Raw genomic sequence first — 24,639 nt, 5'->3', positions numbered from 1 at the left:
GGAGCGCGAGGACGCAATGTTGCACGGAAGTTTGTGGCGAAGAGGCGCGCGACAAGGTGAATGAACGCCACTGCTATTTAACTCCGGAGTGTGTTTTTACTTAAAGAAAATGAGGTTTCGGCTGCTCAAGAGGAATCTGCTCGCGCTTCTCGGCATTTCATTCGTAGTTGTTACTCTTTTGTTTTCAACACGCGTGTTATTAGTTTCTGATGACACAAGCGGACCCGGTAACACCGTAAAAAAGAACCCGGGCGTGAGCTCTAGTGACCCGGTAAAGTTGAACTTCAGGTCGCTGTCAGAGCTAACTCAGTCCGTTTACAGTGCCAACTTAAAGCAGTCTGTTTACAATGCAGACAGATTTCCAGGGGACCCTCGGCTGGTGCTGGTTGTGCAAGTCCACAACAGACCAGAATACCTCAGCCTGCTTATCAAATCTTTGGCCAAAGCTGCTGAGGTCCACAGCTTCCTCCTCATCTTTAGCCATGACTATTTTTCAGAGGAAATCAACACAATTGTTCAAGGGATAACTTTCTGCAAGGTACTGCAGATTTATTTCCCCTTCAGCACTCAGCTGTATCCCAGAGAGTTTCCTGGGCAGGATCCACGAGACTGCCCCCGAGACATATCCAAGGACAGGGCTCTGGAAACAGAATGCCTCAATGCAGAACACCCCGACTCCTACGGTCATTACAGAGAAGCCTTCATCACTCAAACCAAACACCACTGGTGGTGGAAGCTGCACTTCGTGTGGGAGCGAGTGCAGGCGATGCAGGGCTACAGTGGCTATGCAGTATTTCTAGAGGAAGACAACTACATCTTACCAGACTTTTTCCATTTTTATAAATCAATGATCGAGTTCAGAAAAAACAACTGCCCAGACTGTGACTTGCTGGCTTTGGGTAACCATAATGGCCTGGATGGTTTCACCGCACTATCCAACAAGGTGTTGACCACAGGCTGGATGTCCACCAAACACAACATAGGCATGGCCATCTCCAGGGAGGTGTACTACAAGCTGATGGGGTGCAACAATGAATTCTGCACGTACGACGACTACAACTGGGACTGGACTTTGCAGCACATCTCTGGAACCTGCATATCGAAGCCCCTCAAAGTGGCGGCAGCACTGGGCTCCAGGGTTCTTCACACAGGAGACTGTGGACTTCACCAGAAGGAGAACTGCAGACCAGAGTGGGCCGCGCAGAAGGTTGACGAAGGACTTCAGAAAGCTAAGGCCGGCCTCTTTCCTCCATCACTTGTCCTCGATGGTGCAGAACCGGTGGCGCACAAAGCGCACATGAAGAACGGAGGATGGGGAGACATTCGCGATCACATCCTATGTAATAACTACGCCAAACGACTCTGAACTGCGGCTTTTTAACATTCTACAGGTGTGCCATCTGAAAAAGACTTTTTCAGGCTTTTTAGGGGCTGCATTGGGTTGTCTTTGCTTTCAGTGTATTGTTTTTGTTTGTTTTCTTTTTAAATGATCACCCCCCAAAATTGGACCAAATCACATCTAAACATACTGCATTGTTCAGCACAGTAAAGACAATATTTTTTTTCTTAAATTACCAAAGATGTATGGGTGCCAACACCTTTTGTTGAAATTTGTTCTGTATGCTGCCTGCAAGCTCAGTTCAACTGAATGTCAGCAGCTCTCTGGGTTTCCTACAAGCCACAAAATTAGACTATATATATATTGCACTTTGTTGTAAACTGAGAGTAAACCATATCCAGAGTGTGCACATACGCACTGTCATTTCTGAATTTATTTGCGAATTCTGTAACTTGGAGCACTGCACTCATTTATTTACATTTACATTTCAGTTTGTTGCAACATGATTTTTACACTGTTATTATCAAACGTTTGAAATTAAATGTTTTTACTCATGTGCGTCTTTGGTACGTTTTAAAGTAAAGACGCGTATAATTCAGACTTACAGCTTTAATCAAAGTGTGAAAGACAGTACATGAGGAACGTTGCAGCATCATCTTACAGCAGATGTTTGTAAGCTAGCTGTTGGAATGAATGACTTTGTAAATGGAATTTTCTTTGTAACATTCAGTGTCTGTCTGATATAAATGGGGATCTCTCTTTTGGGGTGAAAATGACAATTTAATCAGTTTCCAACTCCCTGACTTATTGATTCCCAGTTGTAAAAGCAGGAGGTGGCTTATTCTCTTTCTGATATGCAAAAGTGAACTATTTGGAAGCAGGATCAGGGTCTTGTAATGCTGCATTTCTACATTAGCACCTTTTTATTGTTGACAAAATGGACTAAATGATAATGTAATTATCTGTTATGGTTCTATAGAAAAAATCTTTTTCAAGTGCAAATGTTGGGTGAATAAAACTAGGTGTAATGATACATTTAGTGCCTTTAAGCTGACCTAATATGCCTTTTCTGCCTGGCCTTCTTTTAGAATAGATTTTAAAGCTGTATTGTTAACATTGTTTTTGACCAGAAATTCCAGTAATGCAGAATAACATTTGTTTTGATAGTTTATGGTCTTTGTCCATTCGATATTTAGGGAAAGTGAAATGTGAATGTTGCTTTTTACCAAAATGTTCAGTCTGTAGTTTGTAAAGAATATTTTTACACTGGCATTGTGTATACTATAGGTGTAATACCTGGTGTGATCTGGTTTTGGTGCACCTCTGTGTGCTCTCTAACAACTGAAATGAATGTGATAATGAAATGATTCCTACAGTACACACAAGTACTTTATACACAACACTTTATCTGGTGTATGTGTGTGTACCTGTTGTTTTGCTGATTCCTGACTTGCTGAGAATGAGACAAACTATTTTTTTTGTCATTGTTTTTATTATGTTGATATTAATGATCTAGCTCATTGCTCACTTTTGAAGGATGATGGGAAAATAAAATAAATGTTATCCCTTGTGACACTTTTCTTTTACACTTCTAAACATACTGCCATTAATGTATTCACTAAATAATGCTTCAGTTACAACCAGTTATTGTAATTGGTTCTTCCGGGAAACATTCCTAAGAATTTAGCGCTACATAGAAGTATGTCCTACTGGTCAGTGGGCATTTATACATATTGAATGTGTTTTTGTACTGGTCATCAAATAAAAATGGCAGCGTTTCAGACAATCAAAGATCAGTGTGTATGCCATGGGTGTCTGTTTTTGTTTGGTTTTTTTTAAAGGTTATTCTTGGGAAAGTGATGCTTTGCATATACTGGAAAGGTATTTCCAGGAAATTGTTGGAATATAATGTAACACCTTGAAACCATTAACAAGGCACCTCGGCAGATGAAATAACCCCAGGTGGAAGGTCACATCTTAAAAAGAAGCTTATTGTTGCATCTTTATAGCCTTTGTAGTGTCATGCTAAAAAGTGATTTTTGGGATTTGCCAAACAACGGATTGCTGTTATTTAAACTATTGTAATTCACAGATTCCTCTATAATTTGCATTATATACATCGTTTTGAGCCAGAAAGTATATTCTTGTCACAAGGTTATTTGTGGCTAGTCTGCTATTGCCAAATAACTTCATTTTGGCAATAAATTAAAAGCGGCATTGATATAAAATAGATTTTTCAAGAGAGATCTGGTCAAAAGGACATCAGAAATTCGACAAATATAACAGATATGTTAAGTGGCCAAAAAAAGACTTGATTAATTACGGTGTACAGCACAGGGGTCCAAACTGCAGAGTCATTCGGATACTTGCAAAGCAGGTTTTCTTAGTTTTAAATATAACCCACTTGTAAATCCAGGTGCCTGCAGCTTATTTACCAGCATTACACATTAAATCCGCACAGAAACATCGGCAGTCACTATTTTGGCTTATGATGGCTTTTTTGGGACGACACCGGCCACTCGGAACCCTCGACAAAACAGAAGCTCGTTGTCTGGGATGCATGTCAGGTGACTGAATCGGGCTTTGTCATTGGCTATTTACTATGCCGTATTTATTTCCGGAAGTAAGTTTTGTAGTCTGAGAGACTTTTCAATAAGGCTATTAAACGTCAGCTCTATAACAAGCTCCGACAGGTAACAGAACAGTTTCTATTGTATTTGAATATGTTCAGTTCACTTGTCTGTTTAGAAGGCAGCCGTAATGTCTTTTTAACGAATCCCGTACGTTTGGAACTGTACATAGTGTTAGCCGTTAGCGGCTGTTGTTAGAAGCTTACGTAATGCACTTTAGTCAAGAACAGACAAGAAAAATACTAAACGAAACTGTGTACACGGCATCTTAAAGTAATGTTAACGATTTATTGGTTTCTCACAGTAAGTTTGGTTAGTACTTAAAAGCGCTTTTTTTGGAGTGCTGACACGGATACTTGTAGCCACCGTGATGGTGAAATAACGCTAGCCAACGTCACAGATTTGTTAGCTAGCGCTGCTTGATATTTAAACAACTAAGGTTGTCATCCACGTAACTTGTGGCATTTTAGCGTGTCAGTCATCTAAATCGCCTTTATCTCAACTGTTAACTGTTTGTCACACTGTTCCTCTGTCTTGTAGGTGTGTATTCATTCACAGGATGGCACACTGGTTTCACAGAAACCCACTGAAGGCGACAGCTCCTGTGTCCTTTAACTTCTATGGGGTGGCAGGGAGCCCAGCAGCCAATAAGATATGCAAGTATGTCTTATCTCCACCTGATACACCGTGAGCAGGGATATCACAATGGACTGTGTTCGTCACCATGACCACAGTTGGTTAATAAACTGCTATGTATAGTTTCTTACCCTCTATCAATCCGGTTGTTCAGTCTGACTTCACTAGCCGTGTCTGGGTCTAAAGTCCGCTGCAGGTCCATATATCAAACGATCACTATGGCATTACTGAGAGTTGAAAACTGTCTAAAGTCTTTCATCTTTAATAAAATGATCAGCGTTCTGCTCTACCAGGTGTAACAATTGAGTTTAACATCCAGGCATCCATGAAAACGGAATTTATGACATTTAACGGAGTTAGAAGTTAGCAGGGAGTTAGCTCGCTAGCTTCTATCTAAATACAATATAGCATGTCCTGACTGCAGGGTTTTGGAAACAAATTAAAACGTACAGCTCTGTTATCACTTCCAGCATAAATGAAGACAGAAAACTAAACAGCAGTGACGTTTGTAGGGTTACTGAAGTTGGGCTAGCTGGTATATAATGATGTGCTACGTGACCGCTAGCGACACAGCTATGTTAGCATAATATAAACAAGCTAACTTTTTTTCCACTCGATAAAAGTTAACGTGAGTGTTCTCGGTGGTCAGGAACAAATGTAATCGCATGGCAGGATGCTGTAAAAGGACCAAACTTCAGCCAGGAGAACAACTGAGATAATCCATCCACAATACGAGGTTAGTCATTCATATACTGCAGCATGGGCTGGGCTGTAGTTACATCCTAAGGTTTTAAAAACTGAGCTTAAATAAATGATTAGCGGTAATAAAAGCCGAGGGAGGTCAACAGGGATCACTGACTGTTTTAGGAGCTTTTTGAGATTAAATAGAAGAAAATACAAAACATTAAACATGTTAACAACACACAAGCCATATTAAACTCAGACTACTTTAGGCCCGGAAGTAGGATTCGTCGCGTCATCACTGAACAATCGGATAGCATTTGACCATTACTATGCTACTGGTACCATTATTTGATCACCTAATCTCAGTCGCCTCACTGCTAAACAACAATGGCAATGATTTGTTCAAATGTCAATCAATTTTCCTGTAGACTCCTGGTGGAGCATAGGGCCGTTTCTGTAGCATGATTGTTTTATTTATTTTTTTAGAGGGTGGGGTTGCTAGCCCATGCTCAACCCTCCTCCTTTCTCATCCTGGACTTGGGACCAGGCAATGGTGGAGTTTTGTTCAAATTTAGTCTCACTGAATATGGCTGTCCACAAAGCAACAGTACTATTTGTGATATGTTCAGTGACCTGAGGACAACCAGAGCGAGGCTGCTGGAGATGTTCACTGATATCACCTGCAATCCTGAGATCATGAAGAATGCCACAGATGCATACTTCTCCCTTCTTCAAGGTTTGTTCACCAGCATTTCAGGGTATCTTTTTATCTTTTTCCAGGATAACTTTAGATACAGATAGGATATCAAAGTTATGGCCTAGGGGCCACAGCTCTGGCTATAAACAAATTTTAATTTGGTCTCCATAACAGTTTAGGTTCTCTATACATTCTTGCCTGCTTAGCTTCATCTGTAGTCTGTACAGAAATGCATACCCAGATCGCACCTGCAACTTTTTGGTGTAGACAGCAAAGTCGATAAAGGAAGACAGATTCAAGAGAGAAATAACTCCTTCCTTCCCATCTTAATGTTTGCCATGAAACAGTCTTGATTTTCAAAGACTTCAAAAACAACATTGTATTTGCATCTAACTGAGTGTGGCCCTTTGAAACTGGTGTCATCTCTGAATTTGGACATCCCTGTTTGTCAGTAGTGTGGACAAACTGAGACAGAACTCACTTTTTATATCCAGAGAAGATGGCTAATGTAAGGAGCTTGAACAGAAGGCGACTGGACTTCTATAAGATTTTTCAAGATATTCTTACCTCTCATTCAAGAGGCTTCTTCAGCTCCCTGATATTTAAAACCTAGTGGGGGATTTTCCTTTGGAGAGTCATTGACGCACTGTTAATATCGTGTGTTGTCATCATGAGCCAAGGTGTGAAAAAAGGTGTGCATCATTACCAGCAGAGGTTTCAGGTGAAACCATTGCCTCACCATGTGACTTATTGGGATGTAGGGGGGGGGGGCTCGGAAGGGATCTGAAAACTACATTCTAGGTGGCTGACAGTTGGTGTCATAAGCCTCCTGTTCTGGACGTAGATGACCTCCTTTCACTCCTCTTTCAAATAATCTGTCTTCTCTGTCCAAAATGTGAACGCTGGCATCCTCAAAAGAGTGACTGCTATCCTTTAGGAGCAGATGTACAGCTGAGTCTTGTCCTGTTGAAGCGACTCTTCTGTGTTTATGGAGTGGCTCTTTGGTTTCTACCAACTGAGGAATGAATAGGAGAATGCACAAAATGTATAAATACTGTTGTATGTTGATGGACTAGTGTGGCCATAACAACAGGTTTTCAGCATTTTACTCCCTGTAAAAACGACACTGATCTTCCACAAACGTGCAGAACCCTATTGATAAAATTTGGGTCTGACCGCGTAGTGGTTAACATCCTGTATTAATCTACTAATCCTATATCTGCTTAATGTTTCACATGATCTAATACTAACATAAAAATGTAAGACTGGGTTTCCACCGCATCAATACTACAATGCAGTGTTTAAAATACATTAAAGTCTGAGAACCACTATGTTTAAAACTATACCAACATTACAGTGACTTTAATAGAATATCATATTTTTTATATTTGTATTTTATGTTGTTCTGTTACGTTACTGTAATGTTTTAGAAAAGTCTCCGTGTGTGGTTATTTTGACACCATAGCACAAACCTGTCACGCTGTCACCAACTGGTAATGTAGCAAATGTAACAAGTGCAACATGGAGATGATGGACCAGATTTATGAACTGCATCAGCGTAAACTGGTGTTAATAAAAAAAAAAAAAAAAAAAAAGGACCCAGTGACAAGATTGTGTGTAAGACTTGGGAATTTATGCAATCGAGGCTGCTGCTTCAGTCGCAACTGTGTATTTCTAAGAGTTCCCTTCTCATCATCACTTGCATATACACAGATCCTGCTCTTGTCTAGTAATTGCCTGTATTTAACCTCCTAAGATCCAAACTCTTTCATGGCATGCATTTTTAATTTCTCTTTGACATTTAAGCTGATTGGGACCTGATGAATGTAAAAACAAAGAATTACCTGATTTTTATTATTATTATTTTTTTTTTAACCTGATTTTTGTTTCTGAGAAAAATGAGATCGACATATGAGGACATTGGTTTTGAATTTCGATAGAACAGTGGCAGTATAACGTCCTCGTAAGTGGATATCAGACCCTTGTAGAGCAAAATTTGGTATTTTAGTCAACCCAAAATGTGCTGTCCACATGTGGACGTCAGGTCCTAGGAGGTTAAATAATGTAATAAATAAATTGTAAATGAGAATGTTTTGTTTTATATTACCCAGTTCAATGGTTGTGAATTGTGTCTCACTTATTTTGCTCTGCATCTAACCAGCAGTCTCTTTGCCCGTCTTTAAAAAATCTTTATGATGCATTAGGCTTTATCATGCCCTTGGATGGAACTACACAGGAGAACAAGATGAGGTTCATCCAGAACTTTAAGTGGACCGATACCTTACAAGGAAACACGCCAAGGTAAGGACACAGAGGGAGTACTTCTAGTCTAAGTGTAAGTGGAAGAAATCTCGTTCATGTTTAATGATACAGTGATGAATTATCTAAGAGCTAGCAGCTTTAAACATTTTTTTTAACATATGGGGCGATCGTGGCTCAAGAGTTGGGAGTTTGCCTTGTAATCGGAAGGTTGCCAGTTCGAGCCCCGGCTTGGACAGTCTCGGTCGTCGTGTCCTTGGGCAAGACACTTCACCCGTTGCCTACTGGTGGTGGTCAGAGGGCCCGGTGGCGCCACTGTCCGGCAGCCTCGCCTCTGTCAGTGCGCCCCAGGGTGGCTGTGGCTACAATGTAGCTTGCCATCACCAGTGTGTGAATGTGTGTGTGAATGGGTGGATGACTGGATATGTAAAGCGCTTTGGGGTCCTTGGGGACTAGTAAAGCGCTATACAAATACAGGCCATTTACCATAAATGAAACATTACAGAAAGACTTCTGATATGAAGACCTCTGGGCAGAGCTGATGACTTCTTAAATTGGGAAAAATACATTATAATACCCAATTGAGTTATTTTCAGTATTTGTTGTCATGAGTGGAAGAATTTATTTATTTATTGATTAGCATTCAAATATCTCAATGAATACAGAATAAAGATCTGCAAGAAAGCACGAGACAAGGCTAATCAAAAGGTACTGGCTGAAGCACATGCTTATTATGCCAACCCTTTTAACAAAAGATCATTTAGCATGCAGCTCATGTACATGGGGCTCAAAGCAAAAGAGTAAAACAAAACAAAAAAACCCCTTCCTCCTTAGCTAAGTAAATACAAATAAATTAAATTTCATAACAATAATCAAACTGAATGAACTGAATGTACCCATCTAATCTAGGCGGTGTCTTGCTGAGTCTAATCCTGTGTTATGGTCTGTCCAGCAACATAAAATATTATCTCAAATGACCACGTAAAGGTTGCTTGCATAGAAAAGTGGATTAGCAGCTCGCTGGCTTTTTTTTTTTTTTTTTTTTTTTTTCTTCTCTCTTAACTCACCGTCTCTCCCTACTCTCCTTCCAGTGCCCAGCAGGATGCAGTCTTTGAACTGATCTCCATGGCCTTTAATGTTGCCATCTGGTACACAAAGTTTGCCTCAAGAATGGCAGGAAAGGAAAAGTAAGAGCCTTTTTGGCTTCTTCTGTGAAACTATTCTGCATAAATGCATTTTACAAATTACTTTAGTTTCATACTTTAATACCTCATCAAAAACAAAGGACGCTGTGACTAATGTGAATATGCACAGAATATCATGACTTTTGAACATAAAGTATTACAAAAACAATGTTAGATTTTTAAGGTGCAATATCTGACACTATTTAATTGGTCCATCTATACATGCATACATTCTCTATCACAGGTCTAACACATAGAGAATCACCACTTAACCTAATGCCACTAGTTTCATTGAAAGGTTTTAATTGGTTTAAATGACCTTGAAATCATTGCTATTATTTGTTGTTGTTACTTTATTTCTGCTCATGTTTACCTGTTACACAGTGTATCAGAGACAGAAGCGAAAGACGTTCACCGAAGCTTAAAGGTTGCTGCTGGAATCTTCAAAAATCTTAAGGTGAGGGAGATGTCAATTCTTTCCTCAGTGGAAACTGGAAAGGTTTTATTATACAAACTGACGCTTAGGACAAAAAGTGGATGCCGATCAGTGCAGTTCCCCTGCAGAAAACATTAATGACACACTTTACCTCCTTTTATTACAGATGAAATAATTTAGACCGTTTTTAACTCTCATTGATGCCGCAGTGTTCGTTTGACTTTGGGACCTGAAACGGACGGAGTTTAGGACCCGGATTACTCCCCGAGGCTCCTGACTACCGTAGCCGTATTGCTCTGACAATCCATCTGGCGGTGTGGCTTCGTAGCTTACCAAAGTCATACTAAAACATTTTTGACAGATTTTTGAGCGCCGTGCACCACATAAAATCGGTTTGAGGTCATTAAGCACAACCAGAATTCATACATAAGGCGCATTGTCGATTTTTGAGGAAATTAAAGGATTTACCCGCGCCTTATAGTGCGGAAAATACGGTACTACAGTTTTTCTTTCTTTTTTTTTCTTCTTCTTATTTTTAGCTACAAGCAAATAGATTGAGGGATTTAAGACATATAAGCTATAGGTTTTATTTATTTATTTATTTATTTATTTATTTATTCTGATATCTTCTTTACAGGATGTCCACATCCCTCGCCTCATCACTCCAGCTGAAAAGGGCAGAGACCTGGAGCCCCGAGTCATTGATGCATACATCATCCAGTGTCAGGCAGAAGCACAGGAAGGTAACGACAGTGATCACTGTGCAGTGATCGTGCAGATCGCTGATGATATTGTTCCTCTCATCTCTGATGTTTAAGATGGTCATTAAAATCTGTTATATTATAAAATATATGTTATATATTATAAAAATAAAAAGGCTTACTCTGCAAATAATCTGACAGTTAATGGCCTGAGTCAGAATCCATGTTACACTGATAATCATTAATCATCAATCATCACTGACACAGTGTGCCAACGTTTGGTTCTTTCCTCTCGTTTGTTTTTACAGTGACCATTGCCAGAGCAATTGAACTGAAACACAATGCGACAATCATCGCAGCTTTGGCATTTGAGACTGCAAACTTCTATCAAAAAGCTGGTCTGTACTTTTGACACAAGTAAAATAAAGCTTTTTATCAACCTTATTGGTATGGCACCTTTAGAAACAGTTTATTAAGTATTTTGACAGACAGGGAGAAGCAGGATCGACGATTTAAACAGAGCACCAGTCTTTACATTTAGGTGGGAAACATTAAAAAGAAAAGAAAAACAACTATGAATAAAATTAGACAAGGTGTAATGCCAGCATGTAAAAGCAAGTCGGACTTGCTTTTACATGCTGGCAACGAATGAAACCAACAGGAAGCTGAGCTGCTGCTTTCTGAACCGGCTGGAAATGAGAAAGTGACTTTTTGTTTGAGCCATAGAGGAGGAAGATGTAGCAGTCGAGGCTTGAGAAAATAAATGAAATGTAGTGGTTTTATTTTCAAGATGGTTGAAAGAAGCAAGACTGGACATCTTGTCGGGGGGTCTTCGCTTTATAAATACAGCACCTTGAGGCAACTGTTTTGGTGATTTGGGACTATGTAAATAAAATTGAATTGAATGAAATGAACTGTTCAAAGCTAAGAGCTGAAACTCAGGAGAACTCTCAGTCAGCATTTCTGACTTTGAGGTATCAAGTTATAATGTATGCCTTCCAACAAATGAAGTCACTGAGGCAACTGTGCTTTCTGGATGACCAGGCACAATGGGAAGCTTTCTGGTTTGTTGACCAAGAGCCTAGAAAATAAAATGATGGTTACTGAAAAGATATGAAGGTCAGTTTTCTGTCTCTGCAGACCACACACTGAACACCTTGGAGCCAGAGTGCAGCAGCAAGTGGAGGAAGTATCTCCAACTGAAGCAGCTCTTCTACATGGCTTATGTAAGCTAAAGTTTGCAGCACAGCTATAGGTTAATAAAACAACTATTCTGTTTACAGAATTCAAACAAACAAAGTGTTAAGATTGTTGTCATTGAGTTTGTGTTTGCAGGCGTACTGCTATCATGGACAGACACTGCTGGCAAGTGACAAATGTGGAGAAGCTATCAGATCTCTCCAGGAAGCAGAGAAATGTATGTATGCATGTTGTAATGTGTAAAGCAATTACAGAGACGTAAACAAGCACGTCGAGAGCGCAAACTTTCACCCAGGCAGCTCACTCTCTGTGCAGTATTTACTTTAAAGGGAATACTATTGTATTTAATATATACAAGCAACGTCATACTAAGAATCCCCATATATCATTCCCTACGTGCCTTAAACCTGTTAAAACAGTCTTAAATAGCTCTGTATGTTTCTATGTTGAAAATACACAAATCACAGTTTATAAGGTATAAGACTTTTGCACTAATAAATCATTGATTTGACCTTGAAGACTGTAAGGCAAGCTTGAATGAATTGCTAACCAACTCTGCACTCCTAAGTTTGATTAGAATTCAGACAAAACAACACACACGCACACATTCCCTCCTCTGCAGAGGTAAATGTGACTTTGCTCATTACAGCACAAGTCTTATGTTAGGCTGTGGTCTGATAAATTTGTAAAGCTCCTATTTCTTCCGTCTTTGCTTCTAAAAGAACCGTCCGTCGTTTAGTGTTGTGTGCGTTTTAAAACCTTTTTTTTTTTGCGTTGTTATTCTTTTGTAAATTTAGTAATTTTGTAATTACTAAATTTTGTAATAAAGTACTTCATTAATTGTGTTAATCAGAAAACGGAAGTCCATGCCTTACAGAAGACTGTTACTTCTGTTCTTTGCAGACTGCAGTGCTTACTCAGTGTTACCTGCTCACTTGGCTTCAGTCATGTAGGTCAGCGGTCCCCAACCCCCGGGCCTCGGACCGGTACCGGTCCGTGAGCCGTTTGGTACCGGGCCGCGAGAGTTGAGGCTCAGGTCTGAAATGTATGTTTTTCAGGGGTTTTATCGGTTTTCAGCGTTATTTTGTCATCGTTTTTATCGTTAACTCGGTTTTCCTGGGTCTTTTCACGTGTGTTATGAATAAATCTTCTTTTTTTCGGTACCGGTACTAGTTTTATTTTGTTGTATTTATCCGCGACACCTTAAAGGCCGGTCCGTGAAAATATTGTCGGGCATAAACCGGTCCGTGGCGCACAAACGGTTGGGGACCGCTGATGTAGGTTACCAAACAGGAGCTTCCTGTGTGATTGCTGCAGCAGATCTTAGAGTTGTGTTTGAATTGTTTCCCCTTCTTTGTTCCCTGGATATATTTTGTGTTAACACAACAACATCTGCGTGTAGGTTACTCCCGCGCTGAGTCACTATGTAAAGAGTACCGTCAGACCAAAGGCCCGGGTACAACGGCCAAACCATCGGAGCAGCTGTTCTTCCTCAAGCTGGGTGGCCTCATTAAAATGACGCTGGAGAAGTGCCAGAGAGAAAATGGCTTCATGTGAGTCAGCCAGACCCCAAACAAACACACACACACACACACACAGAGTTGTGGCTCAGATTCTACACTTTCCCCGTCACACATGTGACGAGATGATGCAATGTTTACGTCGTGGTTCCCGTGGCGCTCAGGAGTCAAACTCTGAGGACATGTTTTCAATCATTAACAACACATTTTCCACTCACACAAAGGCACATTTGTGTGTCGTCAGATTAAACAGTCAGCTGGCTGCCCTGAGCTTCACCTGCACAAACGCTCAGCTTCGGGTTTATGTTCCTGTGAATTTGCATGTGTTCATCATAGAGATAGCTCTGTTGGGCGTCATTGTCAAAATATTATTTTCTCTCATTTTTTTTCACCTGAAACTAACGCGTGACCTCACTATAGTGCCCAGCTGTCGCCTGAAAAGTTAAATATATTTGCATGTTGGAGGTGAGCGGAGTATTGTTCATTTTTCCACAGCACTGGCCCTGCCTGCTGTATCGCCACAAAACCCGCCTGCTTCTAACTGCAAATGAATCGAATAAACCAAAGAGCATTTTTACACTACAAGCTACATTTGTCCCATTCACACACATTCATGCTTTTACTCTTATCACATAGAAACACCTCAACATGAGGATTAATGTAGGGTCTTTTACAGTTTAAAGCGTTGGTGTGATTTCGAGCTATGTAAATAAAACTGGACAGCCCACTCTACTTCCTAGTTTATAGCCATCCTTATGTAAACAGTTGTTGATGCCTGTTCCTGTTTGTACAGTAGCATCTAATTTCAGTATAGCACACATTTCATTGGTCAGCAGTTTTGTTGGGGGAAAACTCTGTAAAAGACCCAGGAGAAATAAAGACACAATGAGACAAAGTTACTTTCTTTATCAAACGTGTACACGGGTGAGCTGCTAAGGACAACTCACACCATGCACAGTGGCTTGGTAATTTTTATAGGAAAGACAGTGAGAACAGGATAAGAAAATACAAAACAAATAAAATAAACAACTCCATATGTGGCGCTAGTCTCGTCAGCAGAGAGCTGGGAGAAGGCTGTGAGAGATAAAACAATCTAAAACAATATGTCCCAAAACAGTATGTCTTTGCTGAGAAAGTCTAAAAAGATAATTCTAAACTAATCTAACCATAGACAAAAGGCAGACAAAAGGCATCTTTGTACATTTAAAAGAAGGTAAAGAAACATAGAATCATTTTTCCTGTAACATTCCCTCCTGTTTAACTTATTTTAAATGTATACAACAATTGTCTATGAAAATTATTTATTAAGTATCTTAGGCAATTTTTTAATTTCCAAAATCTTCAAAATGTCAGCATAGCAGAAATGGCAGTCATTTGGTCTAAAGAATAAAACAAAAGAAAATAATACAAAGAAAAACATAGTAAATGAAATAACAAGTGGAATAAACAAGAAAAATAACAAAACTAAAACTACAAAAAATAAAGGAAAAAACCTTATATTTTAAAACGAAAACTTACAAAAAATAAAAGAATGAAAAGTAAAATGAAAACTTTATATTTTAAAAATGATGAAAACCTAATATGTAAAATGAAAACTTCAAAAAATACAAGGATGAAAACCTTATATTATAAAATGGAAACTTCAAAAAATACAAGCATGAACCCTTATACTTAAAATGATGCAAACCTTAAATTGAAAACTTCATGTGTAAAATAATGAAAACTTCATATTTAAAATGGAAACTTTATGTTTAAAACTGAAGACTTCAAAAAAATAAAATAAAAGCATGAAAACGTTATATTTAAAATGAAAAACTTTATGTTTAAAAGTCAAGACTTCAAAAAAAATAAAAGCATGAAAACTTGCATAACCTACTAATGTTTTAATCAGTGCATGATCACTTGACAAGTCATTTTTAATCACCACGTCATTTATTAGCAGCTAGTACAAGTTCTCCTCTAACAGAATTGCAACGGGATGTTGTTCTTCTTCAGGCACGGCAACATAAGCAGTCATTGTAGTTGTTATCATCTGTGAAATCATTACTCTTAGGCATGGCAACACACACAACACTAATATGAGCAGTGCTATCATGATGAGACCTAGAAGGAAAAATGGCTTTGCTACAGCAGCCAGCCATGAACCGCTGAACAGCCAGTCCAGCCAGCTTTGTGCTGTAGCTGCTCCAGGTGTGTGTTCAGTGACATATTTTTGCAGAGCGGTCAAATTCTGCAAAGCTTCATAAATGTCTCCTCCAGTTTCGTATCCATCAGGGATAAAAGTGCAACATGTTTCCCCGATCAGCTTGCAAACTCCTCCTTGTGATGCTGTTAGCAGGTCTAGTGTCAGTCTGTTCTGCAGCACCATCGTTCTGATGGCCTGCTGTTCTCCTGCTAAGGCGGTTCCCAGGGTCTTAGTCAAGTTGATGTGTCGTAGCAGAGCATATCGGTTGATTTCCACATGATCTCGCACCTCGGCAACTCCAATGCCGGGGATCAAGCTCTGTAAGAATTTCACTCCTCCTCCCCAGATGCGAAACTCTCCCGGCACTCCAGTGTCCACTGTAATGCCGAAAGAATTGGGGGAGGCGATGTCCACTTCACGTCTCTGCCGGCTGCTTGGGTGATGTGCAACACTTTGCATGAAGAAAACGTGATCTGATAATTCCACCAGGGCGCACAGACCTCCCCAACCTTCAGGGAGTGACAGATAAGCCTTGTTGCCACATAGGAAGTACCAGTCAGCCAAAACTCTGGTTCCTCTGCTGCTGGGTGCTGTCCGTGCACATCCTGTCTGGTACTGAGTCTTTGTTTGTAGTGGCATTCAGTAGCTGTAGTCGGAGCGACAGTTTAGGCCCATCAGCGTCGTGTTACTGGCACAGGTTTCGTTGAGTGAACAGTCCATACACTTCCTCTCGTTCCTTGGTGGGCAGAAAGTGTATATGTATTTGCATAGCAGTCAGTTTTATTATTCAAGTAAGCTGTAGTGTTCATAAACTGCCACCAGAAATTAGTGGCATAGCCATGGGGAAACTTGGTGTACTTTCCTTTGTCATACAGTGTCTGCCTTTTCTCCATATAACGTGACTTGTTGTCCCTCACGGAAGCAAAGGTGAGGAGCCCGGCCATGGTCAGGGCCGCTGCAGTTGATAAGAGCCACCACCTCATGACGACGGAACACACCCTCCTGTCGCGAGTAGACCCCCCGGCCAGGAAAGCTGACCCCTCCACCGGGCGAGATCACAACAAGTAGGCAAGCCTGCCGTCAGCTGTGTTTAGATGGCTTCACTGACTCGCCTGCAGTGACTCTGATGGACCCAGGATGGTCGTTCCGCAATTTTGCAAGCGGTCGGTGTAGTGAGGAGGACTTGGTATGGCCCCTCCCACCTGGGTGTGCTCCAGTTTTTCCTTTGGAGCACCTTGATCAGAACCCAGTCACCGGGCTTTAGTCTGCAAGACACTGGAGAAACATCATCAGGTTGTTGATTATGTACAATGATCTCTTTGTTTTCTAACAGCTTACTGCTAATGTGTTTTCTCTGATTGCTTTGTCTATTGGTTGACTGGTAATAGGCAGTGGAAACGGCCTGCCATGAATGATTTCAAATGGAGTTAGTTTATGGGAGCCTTGTGTTAAGCGCATCCACATCTTCACTAAACCCAAACATTCAGGCCACGGCCTTCCTGTTTCTGCCATGCATTTCCTGAGCCTTTGTTTTATAGTGCCGTTAGTTCTCTCTACAAGGCCTGCGCTCTGAGGGTGATAAGCACAGTGGTGTTTTATGCTGAAACCGAGTGCTTCAGGGACCTTAGTGATGACATCATTTACAAAATGAGTGCCGTTGTCTGATCGTATCAAAGCTGGAATGCCATATGTGGGTATGAAGTGATTGCACAGGCACTTTGCTACTGAAATTGCATCTGCCTTTTTCACTGGATAGATTTCCGGCCACTTTGAGAACACGTCTATAACCACTAGGGCGTATTTTGACCCTTGACATTCGCTTAGTTCAATAAAATCCATATGGATTGTGTGGTCTCAGGTTTCCCTGAGCATTACATTTTTTGACACGTCATGCATGTTCTGACAAATTGTTTTGCTGAGGTTTCAAAATTTACAGTGTAGAATTTACAGTGTAGAAATGAGAGTTGACAATACTGGTCAGTCCCCCCGTTGACAAATGCGTACAGCCATGAGTCACTAATGCCGCCATTTTGTGGAGGAATTTTGGCAACACTGGCTTGCCATAACACATCATTAAGTCGTTTGTCAGAACTGCACCGTGTTTTAGCCATTTTGCCTGCTCTGCTGTGCTTGCTGCTTTTTGTTCACTTTGCAACACATCCAGTGGAATCTGATGTGTGTTTACTGCCATCAATGTGATGTTTGCCTGTTGTGCCGCCTATTTTGCTGCTCTGTCAGTAAAATTGTTGCCTGTAGTAATGAAAGAGTCAGTAGGCGTTGTAAGAGGTTGGCATGCTGGTTTGCCAGTTGGTGTAATCATTCCTCTGGTTTTCCAGATTTTTTGCAAAATGATGCACAGCAGAGAAAACATACTGGCTGTCTATATAAATGGTTATTTGTTTATCTTTGTGTATTTCACATGCGCAACAATCTCGTGTGAAGTGACCTTCCTCTCCACGGTTCTAGCAGGCGTTGTCTCTATGTTATCTGCTGTTTCTGCGTGGCTGTCTGCGGCCTTGGTGTTTGTGACTTTGCTCGCCTCTCTGTTCCTGATAGCCACCTGCGAATTAGTGTTTTAGTCTGTTGTCAACAGTCAGCCTTATTTTTAAGTTACAGAATGCTTCTCCCTTTTTTTGTTTTTTGTTTTTTTGTTTGGGAGAATAGATGCAACTCTACATTTTCACTTAAGGCAGTTTTAGATAATTTCTAGTTCTTCAAACAATTCATGGATCTCACACATTTCAAACTTTCAAGTTAGGGTTGTTTCCCATTTATACAAATATATATATATTTAACTTTGCATTGCTCACAGCTCATAGCTCACAGCTCTAAACCTAGGCATTTTTCAATCATATGCCTAATCACTATGTGTCACTGTGATTCTCAAGTATGGTCACAAGTTCGTTTAAATTCATTTCCAAAACCAACAAAATAATCAAACAAAAACAAAAAACATAAACGTGTCAGGACACAAAAGAAAAAGAAAAATGCTGCCACCCGAACAAGGCAGAAGTCTGCATATGTTGGCTTGTAATAGCATGCAGCTTGTAACATGGTAGACTAATGTGCCTGTGTTAATTCAGCTCCATATTATTGTGTGAAGTTGCACTGGGTTGGGAGTGGTTTTGTGTGTGTCACATTTTTGGTGAGCCAATGGCTGGAATGGGGTTGGACTAATTAGAGGCAAGTGTACTTGATTGCACTGATACACCGGTCTTCTTATAGCCCACACTACAAACACTGCTGTGTTGTTTTGTCTCTCTGTGCAGGTATGTAATGTGATGAAATCAGATATGTTTGGGATGGATGGGTTTTGCGCTATGAATTTTATATTAGGTGTGTCGTTTTGTCTCTCTGTGCAGGCCAGGGCCTATTATATGCCACAGCCTAAAGGCAGCAGGGTTGCAGAGGCTTGAGTGACCACTGACTATATGCTTGCAGGGTGGTGGGTCTCCAAGGACAACTTCTAACCCTGTTAAAGGCAACATGTGGAGTGCAACTTGGCTGTGTGGCATAGCTGGCTCTGGCCTTGGGACTGTGTGTTTTTATACAATTCATAAGTGGGACACTGGACTGTTTTATCTTTTATCTCTTGATATATTTTTCGTCAACAAATTATCTTTTAGAATTGACTGACATCTTTTTGCCCACGACTGAGACGGTTGGTCAGACCTAGAGTCTTTCTTTGGGTGTGTTACAGCAGCTTCTGCTCTAAAAGAAACAAATAAATAAAAAGAAAAGAAAATGTGTAACATGCTCATCAGCTTAGCAGTGTCTACATATTTAATTCAGCTTCTCAATCCTGTAGTTTTAGCTGTTGTCTACAGGGTTTTGCTTATTGGTTGTTATTATAGGTGTGCTCTATATCTCAGCAATGTGTCATTCTAGGATGATAGGTTTCAAGCTGGTCAAGTGCCTCTATGCACTTCATTAGTTTAGTTATTCTCTGTATTGTCTTCATCTCACATGTCATTACACTGAGTTTTAGCAAACCTTAAGCTTGATGCAGACTACTGCTTAACAATTATCCACCTCACATCATAACCGATTAAGGTGCCTCTTCGTATTAATATTATGTCATTGTTAATATTATACCCTTTGTCTTATATAACAGCAATAGCATATTATAATATTTTATCAGTGTGTACCATTATACTACTCCTGAGCCAATTTGTTAGTTAGGATCATCTTATTCAGCAAACAGATAATTTAGAATTCATCCAATCTGCGGTCACATTTGTTCTCTCTGTTGCATGGCGGACCAGGCAGTTCTATTATAATATATTATTTATATTTTATTTTGTATCCATCAAGGGCTTCAGATGACCTGCAGAATCATCCTTTTCCCAAGCTGGAGACAGTTACCTTTTCACACACTGTCCTTGGCTGAACAGTGACACAGCCTTAATATACCTTATTTATTTTATTAAAATATTTTCGTGTGAATTATTTGCTTTATATTCATTTTATACATGCTGGGCATGGTCATCATGCCAACTGTGTTTCATTGTTAATATCACTTTACAGGTTGTTATCCTTGCTATTATTAATTTCAAATACTCTAAAGATCATTTCTACTGTAATTTTCCCTTTGTTTATCTTTATTTCGTACTTTTTATATTTATATCTACTCAGTGGGGTCTGTTTTCAACCCTTTTAAACTACTTCAAACTACTTTGATCTCTAGTTTTCACCTAATAAGGGATTATTATGTTCTTCCTGATATGGGTGTTGCTGCAGATGCGGCTGCAGGAATGGGTGATGGTTTACTAAAAGGATTGTGGACACTGCACAGTGTCTCGTCTTCTGGTTTTACTAAACTGGCAGTTGGATTCTGTTCTCCCGACTGTTTATATTTTGTTTTCTTAAATCTCTCTCTGTTTTTGTCCGGCGTCTGGACTTTTCTTTTCTCACCACTGCTCGTCAGCAGGAGTGAGTTTTAATTTCACTTGCTTGATTACCCATCTTATTTATGTATTTACTTATTTTTGTTTAAGTAATATATACACAATACAGCTGCTATCACCTTCGCTGGTATTAGAGACGAGAGTGGTTGCTCACACGCCCTTCTACTTTCGGACTATTTCCAAAAGCGGTGTGAACTTTACGAGACGGAACTCGACCGTTCTCTCAACTCACCAGCACGTCAGTGAATAGCAGTAAAAGAAAAACACAGTAGGAGCAGCTCAGTCTCTTATTGGACCGTGAAAATTCAGCTTGCTCCGTTAATTAAAACAATACACACATACATTCACACTTATTCGCGCGATCGGAACCCTTATCATAAGGGGAGCTGCCAGTCTTTCTGTAGACGAGCTACTTATTCCCTTGACCCAGCTGGGGGAGCTACCCAGAGCTCCAAACCTAACCCACAAGAGTGGGGAGCTTCCAGTCGACGAGCTCCAAGCTACCAGCCGACGAGCTACTTTAAACCCACAGAAGTGGGGAGCTTCCAGTCGCGACGAGCTACTTTCGCTATTTTAAATTCCCTGAATTTAAAATACGATTTTACGCAAGATTGTGTCAGTGTGTCTGTATCTACCTGGTCAGTGTCGCCGGGTCTGGTCCACCTCGATCGGGCCCCACCACCGTGGGTCGCTTTCTAAGAACGTTGGCCAAGACTCGAATTTAACGCCCTTGGTCTTTGACCACACACCTAGTGTGTGGGCTGTCGACAGACGAGCAACGTGGACTGGTCACGGAGATGGGACACGATGGAGGCGCTCCGGCTCGAAGGACCAAGAAATGTTGGGGGAAAACTCTGTAAAAGACCCAGGAGAAATAAAGACACAATGAGACAAAGTTACTTTCTTTATCAAACGTGTACACGGGTGAGCTGCTAAGGACAACTCACACCATGCACAGTGGCTTGGTAATTTTTATAGGAAAGACAGTGAGAACAGGATAAGAAAATACAAAACAAATAAAATAAACAACTCCATATGTGGCGCTAGTCTCGTCAGCAGAGAGCTGGGAGAAGGCTGTGAGAGATAAAACAATCTAAAACAATATGTCCCAAAACAGTATGTCTTTGCTGAGAAAGTCTAAAAAGATAATTCTAAACTAATCTAACCATAGACAAAAGGCAGACAAAAGGCATCTTTGTACATTTAAAAGAAGGTAAAGAAACATAGAATCATTTTTCCTGTAACAAGTTTGGTGATTGTTGTTTTCTTCTTCTACTTTGCGCTTTAATGCCAGTCACTCTGTAGATGCATAAATGCCACCTGCTGGTGGCTAGAGGTACCTTTCCTGTGTCAGGCACAGGTAAAAGCAGGGAAAACATTGAATTTAAGACAAGAGATACTAGAACCAAGTCTATGTGTAAATTACTATGACCCTTAGTCAAAGGAGCTTGCAAAGAAAGGCGTCTGGACTTCTTTAAGTTGCTTGAAGACGTTTCACCTCTCATCTGAGAAGCTTCTTCAGTTCTAAGGTCAAATGGTGGAGAGTCCCAGATATAAACCTAGTGGGAGTGACCCCCCCACAGAGGGACAAAAGGACCCCCTGATGATCCTCTAATCGCCTGAGCCAAGGTGTGAAACTGGGTGTGGGTCCCAAACAGCCAGAGTTTCGGGTGTGTTCATTGTGAAACCTGGCCCCACCTTATCATGCGAATTCCTGAGGTCAGATGGCCCAGGATGTGAGTGGGCGTTAAGGCGTCTGGGAAGGATCTCAAAACTGGATTATAGATGGCAGAGAGTTGGTGTCGTAAGCCCCGCCTCTGTTCAAAGATGGTCGCTCACAGTGGACATAGATGGCTTCTTTCACTCCTCTTGCCATCTATGTTCACAATGAACACACCCGAAACTCTGGCTGTTTGGGACCCACACCCAGTTTCACACCTTGGCTCAGGCGATTAGAGGATCATCAGGGGGTCCTTTTGTCCCTCTGTGGGGGGTCACTCCCACTAGGTTTATATCTGGGACTCTCCACCATTTGACCTTAGAACTGAAGAAGCTTCTCGGATGAGAGGTGAAACGTCTTCAAGCAACTTAAAGAAGTCCAGATGTTTTTCTTTGCAAGCTCCTTTGACTACGATGACCTGGATGACTGAGAACCTTCAGACTATTACCCTTAACTGACACAGGCTGATAACAGTGTGACAATAACATCTGGCAGTTTTGCAAAAAACTTTTGAGTTGTGAGTTAAGTTGATCACAAACCATTTAAAGACCCAGCTGACAATGATTAAGTGAGAACCACAACAGAGGATTCCCATTTGCACAGTTAAGTCTTGTACATATTTAAGTTACCCTTAGAAAGGGTCTTTGTAAAAACAGGGAAAGCATTCAAACATGAAAACCTGAAATTCTTCCTTCTACTTGTTTCTTTGGACAGATACTTCCATAAAGTCCCGGCTGAGCCGCCGCAGCTGGACATGAAGGCGAGCTACGGCCTGGCTGAGCCCGTCCCATTTGAGCTGCCACCTCTCAGTGAGCAGTGCACTCCTGAGGTCTACGCCACCTTCGATCTGACAAAGGGAGCCAAAAACGACAAGGTACACACCAAATCAGTTATTTATTCTAGATTATTTCATAACAATGTTTTAGTTGTTGGTGGTATTATAAATATTACTTGATGTGCAGGCCAAACCCAAGGAGGAGGAGGTGAAGCCAGTGAAGGAACCTGACTTGAAGCCTCAGAAGGACACAGGCTGCATCCTCTCCTAAACTTTCCATTCAGTACATTTTCAGCCTGTTTCACGACATCCATTTACTTTCCTCACATAACTCCAGAGATGCTTTCTTTTCTTGCAATATTTAGTCCTCATGTTGTACATTCATCCTAGACATGTATATTACATTTAGCAGTTATAACTGTCTAAGTCAGAGCCAGTTATGTGACCAGATACTCAAAATGTCTCACTCTGTGAGAATCACTTTTAATTAGGACATGAAAATAAATAAGCCTTATGGGTCCCATGGTTGTGTCAGTGGTGCCTTCAGCTGCATTGTAAACTGGTCGCACTGATTATAGATAACTCAGATAATGGAAACTGACTTATTAAAGAGGCTTAAAGTGGCCTAAAACATAAAAATGCAGTAGATATTTAAACTTTGATATTGAATAGTTAGCACTACATATAAATGCAATGTAATTAATCCAAAAGAGTAAATGTGGGAAACTGCACTCCGTCACTCTGCCTGTATATCTGGGAATAAGATAATTGAAACTGTAAGTTTTTAAATTGCATTTTACGTGTCCAGAACATCGTCATTTAAATATTTACACTGATCAATAGGAATCCCAATCAATACTGGACAGACAGAAAGGACGGCACATGATTTTGCCGTTGAGTTTGGTTTTCTTTTAGCTGTAGTAGCAGTTTACAATCAATATTTACATCACGACTTATGTATTATAGTTTTTGTACATGACATAGCTGTTTTCTACTTTGACTGTTCATTTAAAGGAACTATATTATTATTATTATTACCTGTGGCTGAATCATTCTTTATCAGGTTGTGAATTTGTGTCTGTTATCCCTTAAAACTAAAATTTTAATTTATTTGTGTTTGTGGTAATTTATCACACTTCAGAGGGTATAAAGTCCAATCACGTTTTTGCTGGTGTTGGAGTCAATCGTACTGTTTCAGTGTGTGAACTGATGCACGAACAGCTTACTTTCGTTAGATGTTCACGTGCTGTTGTCAATAGTTGACAGTGTGCAGAAAGCAGGCCCTATCATCGACATTTGTACCTTTGTGTGTGACTTGCTTTTGAAGAGCTGCTTCAAGGAAGTTTCTTATGTCCATCAGACTCTAACAACTTCAAAATAAAAGGTCTAATAAAAAACAAAAGTTAAGTTACTAATTACTGGAGAAACAAAACTGTAATATTCTCCAACTCATTTAACCTTGGTGTATATTTGCTTCCCTGATCTCACCATTGGACTTTTTATTGAGTTGTGCACCTGTTTTCATCCTTGTGCTTTTCTTTGCTTTGATTAGACTGGATGTCATTACACTTAAAGCAGTGAATTTATCCAGGAGGTGTGGCAGGACTCTGATATGTTCCACATCCTTTTTTAAGACAGCTGTTTGTCATTAGGGTGTGCCACATCACCGGTTTTACATTGTGCACTCTTGCAGCTCTCCCCTCCTCTGATGGTGTCTTTCATGTAAAAGGTATTTCAAATGGTATTAAATATTCCCTTAAAACTCA

General features: G+C 40.4%; 2 protein-coding genes and 1 pseudogene across 9 annotated transcripts; 2 read left to right on the top strand and 1 right to left on the bottom strand.

Moving 5' to 3' along the window:
* On the top strand, positions 1–24,639 carry brox (BRO1 domain and CAAX motif containing). 7 transcript variants are annotated; one of them, XM_085431202.1, is made up of 13 exons: positions 1–56; positions 4,510–4,629; positions 5,919–6,025; positions 8,191–8,287; positions 9,337–9,432; positions 9,814–9,886; positions 10,503–10,608; positions 10,875–10,964; positions 11,707–11,792; positions 11,902–11,983; positions 13,169–13,319; positions 22,813–22,972; positions 23,061–24,639. In XM_085431202.1, the coding sequence occupies exons 2-13, from the start codon at positions 4,529–4,531 to the stop codon at positions 23,142–23,144; spliced, it is 1,233 nt and encodes a 410-aa protein (XP_085287328.1). In that variant the 5' UTR covers positions 1–56; positions 4,510–4,528; the 3' UTR covers positions 23,145–24,639. The 7 variants fall into 7 exon arrangements, with proteins under 7 accessions (XP_085287328.1, XP_085287325.1, XP_085287329.1 ...); XM_085431199.1 differs by lacking the exon at positions 1–56 and adding an exon at positions 3,920–4,032; XM_085431203.1 differs by lacking the exon at positions 1–56 and adding an exon at positions 4,133–4,242.
* On the top strand, positions 50–2,912 carry LOC146691445 (alpha-1,6-mannosyl-glycoprotein 2-beta-N-acetylglucosaminyltransferase). The gene has a single exon (XM_085431198.1). The coding sequence runs from the start codon at positions 110–112 to the stop codon at positions 1,364–1,366; it is 1,257 nt and encodes a 418-aa protein (XP_085287324.1). The 5' UTR covers positions 50–109; the 3' UTR covers positions 1,367–2,912.
* Positions 15,197–21,146, bottom strand: LOC146691444 (syncytin-A-like; annotated as a pseudogene). The gene is made up of 2 exons (XR_014915058.1): positions 21,014–21,146; positions 15,197–16,746 (listed from the first exon to the last, which is right to left on the bottom strand). The product of XR_014915058.1 is annotated as a syncytin-A-like (transcript).

The sequence above is a fragment of the Copadichromis virginalis genome, linkage group LG15 (genome assembly GCF_057382275.1).
Source record: "Copadichromis virginalis isolate Kocher_CV1m ecotype Utaka linkage group LG15, C_Virginalis_male_GT1.1, whole genome shotgun sequence".
Lineage (NCBI taxonomy): Eukaryota > Metazoa > Chordata > Actinopteri > Cichliformes > Cichlidae > Copadichromis > Copadichromis virginalis.
Note: the sequence above shows the minus strand (reverse complement) of the source record. Positions and strands in the feature narration are given on the sequence as shown.

Coding starts and splice junctions, on each gene's coding strand:
- LOC146691445 (XM_085431198.1), top strand. CDS start 110: ATGAGGTTTCGGCTGCTCAAGAGGAATCTGCTCGCGCTTCTCGGCATT.
- brox (XM_085431202.1), top strand. CDS start 4,529: ATGGCACACTGGTTTCACAGAAACCCACTGAAGGCGACAGCTCCTGTG. Junction 8,288..9,336: donor TTACAAGGAAACACGCCAAG/GTAAGGACACAG, acceptor CTCTCCTTCCAG/TGCCCAGCAGGATGCAGTCT. Junction 9,433..9,813: donor AGAATGGCAGGAAAGGAAAA/GTAAGAGCCTTT, acceptor CCTGTTACACAG/TGTATCAGAGACAGAAGCGA.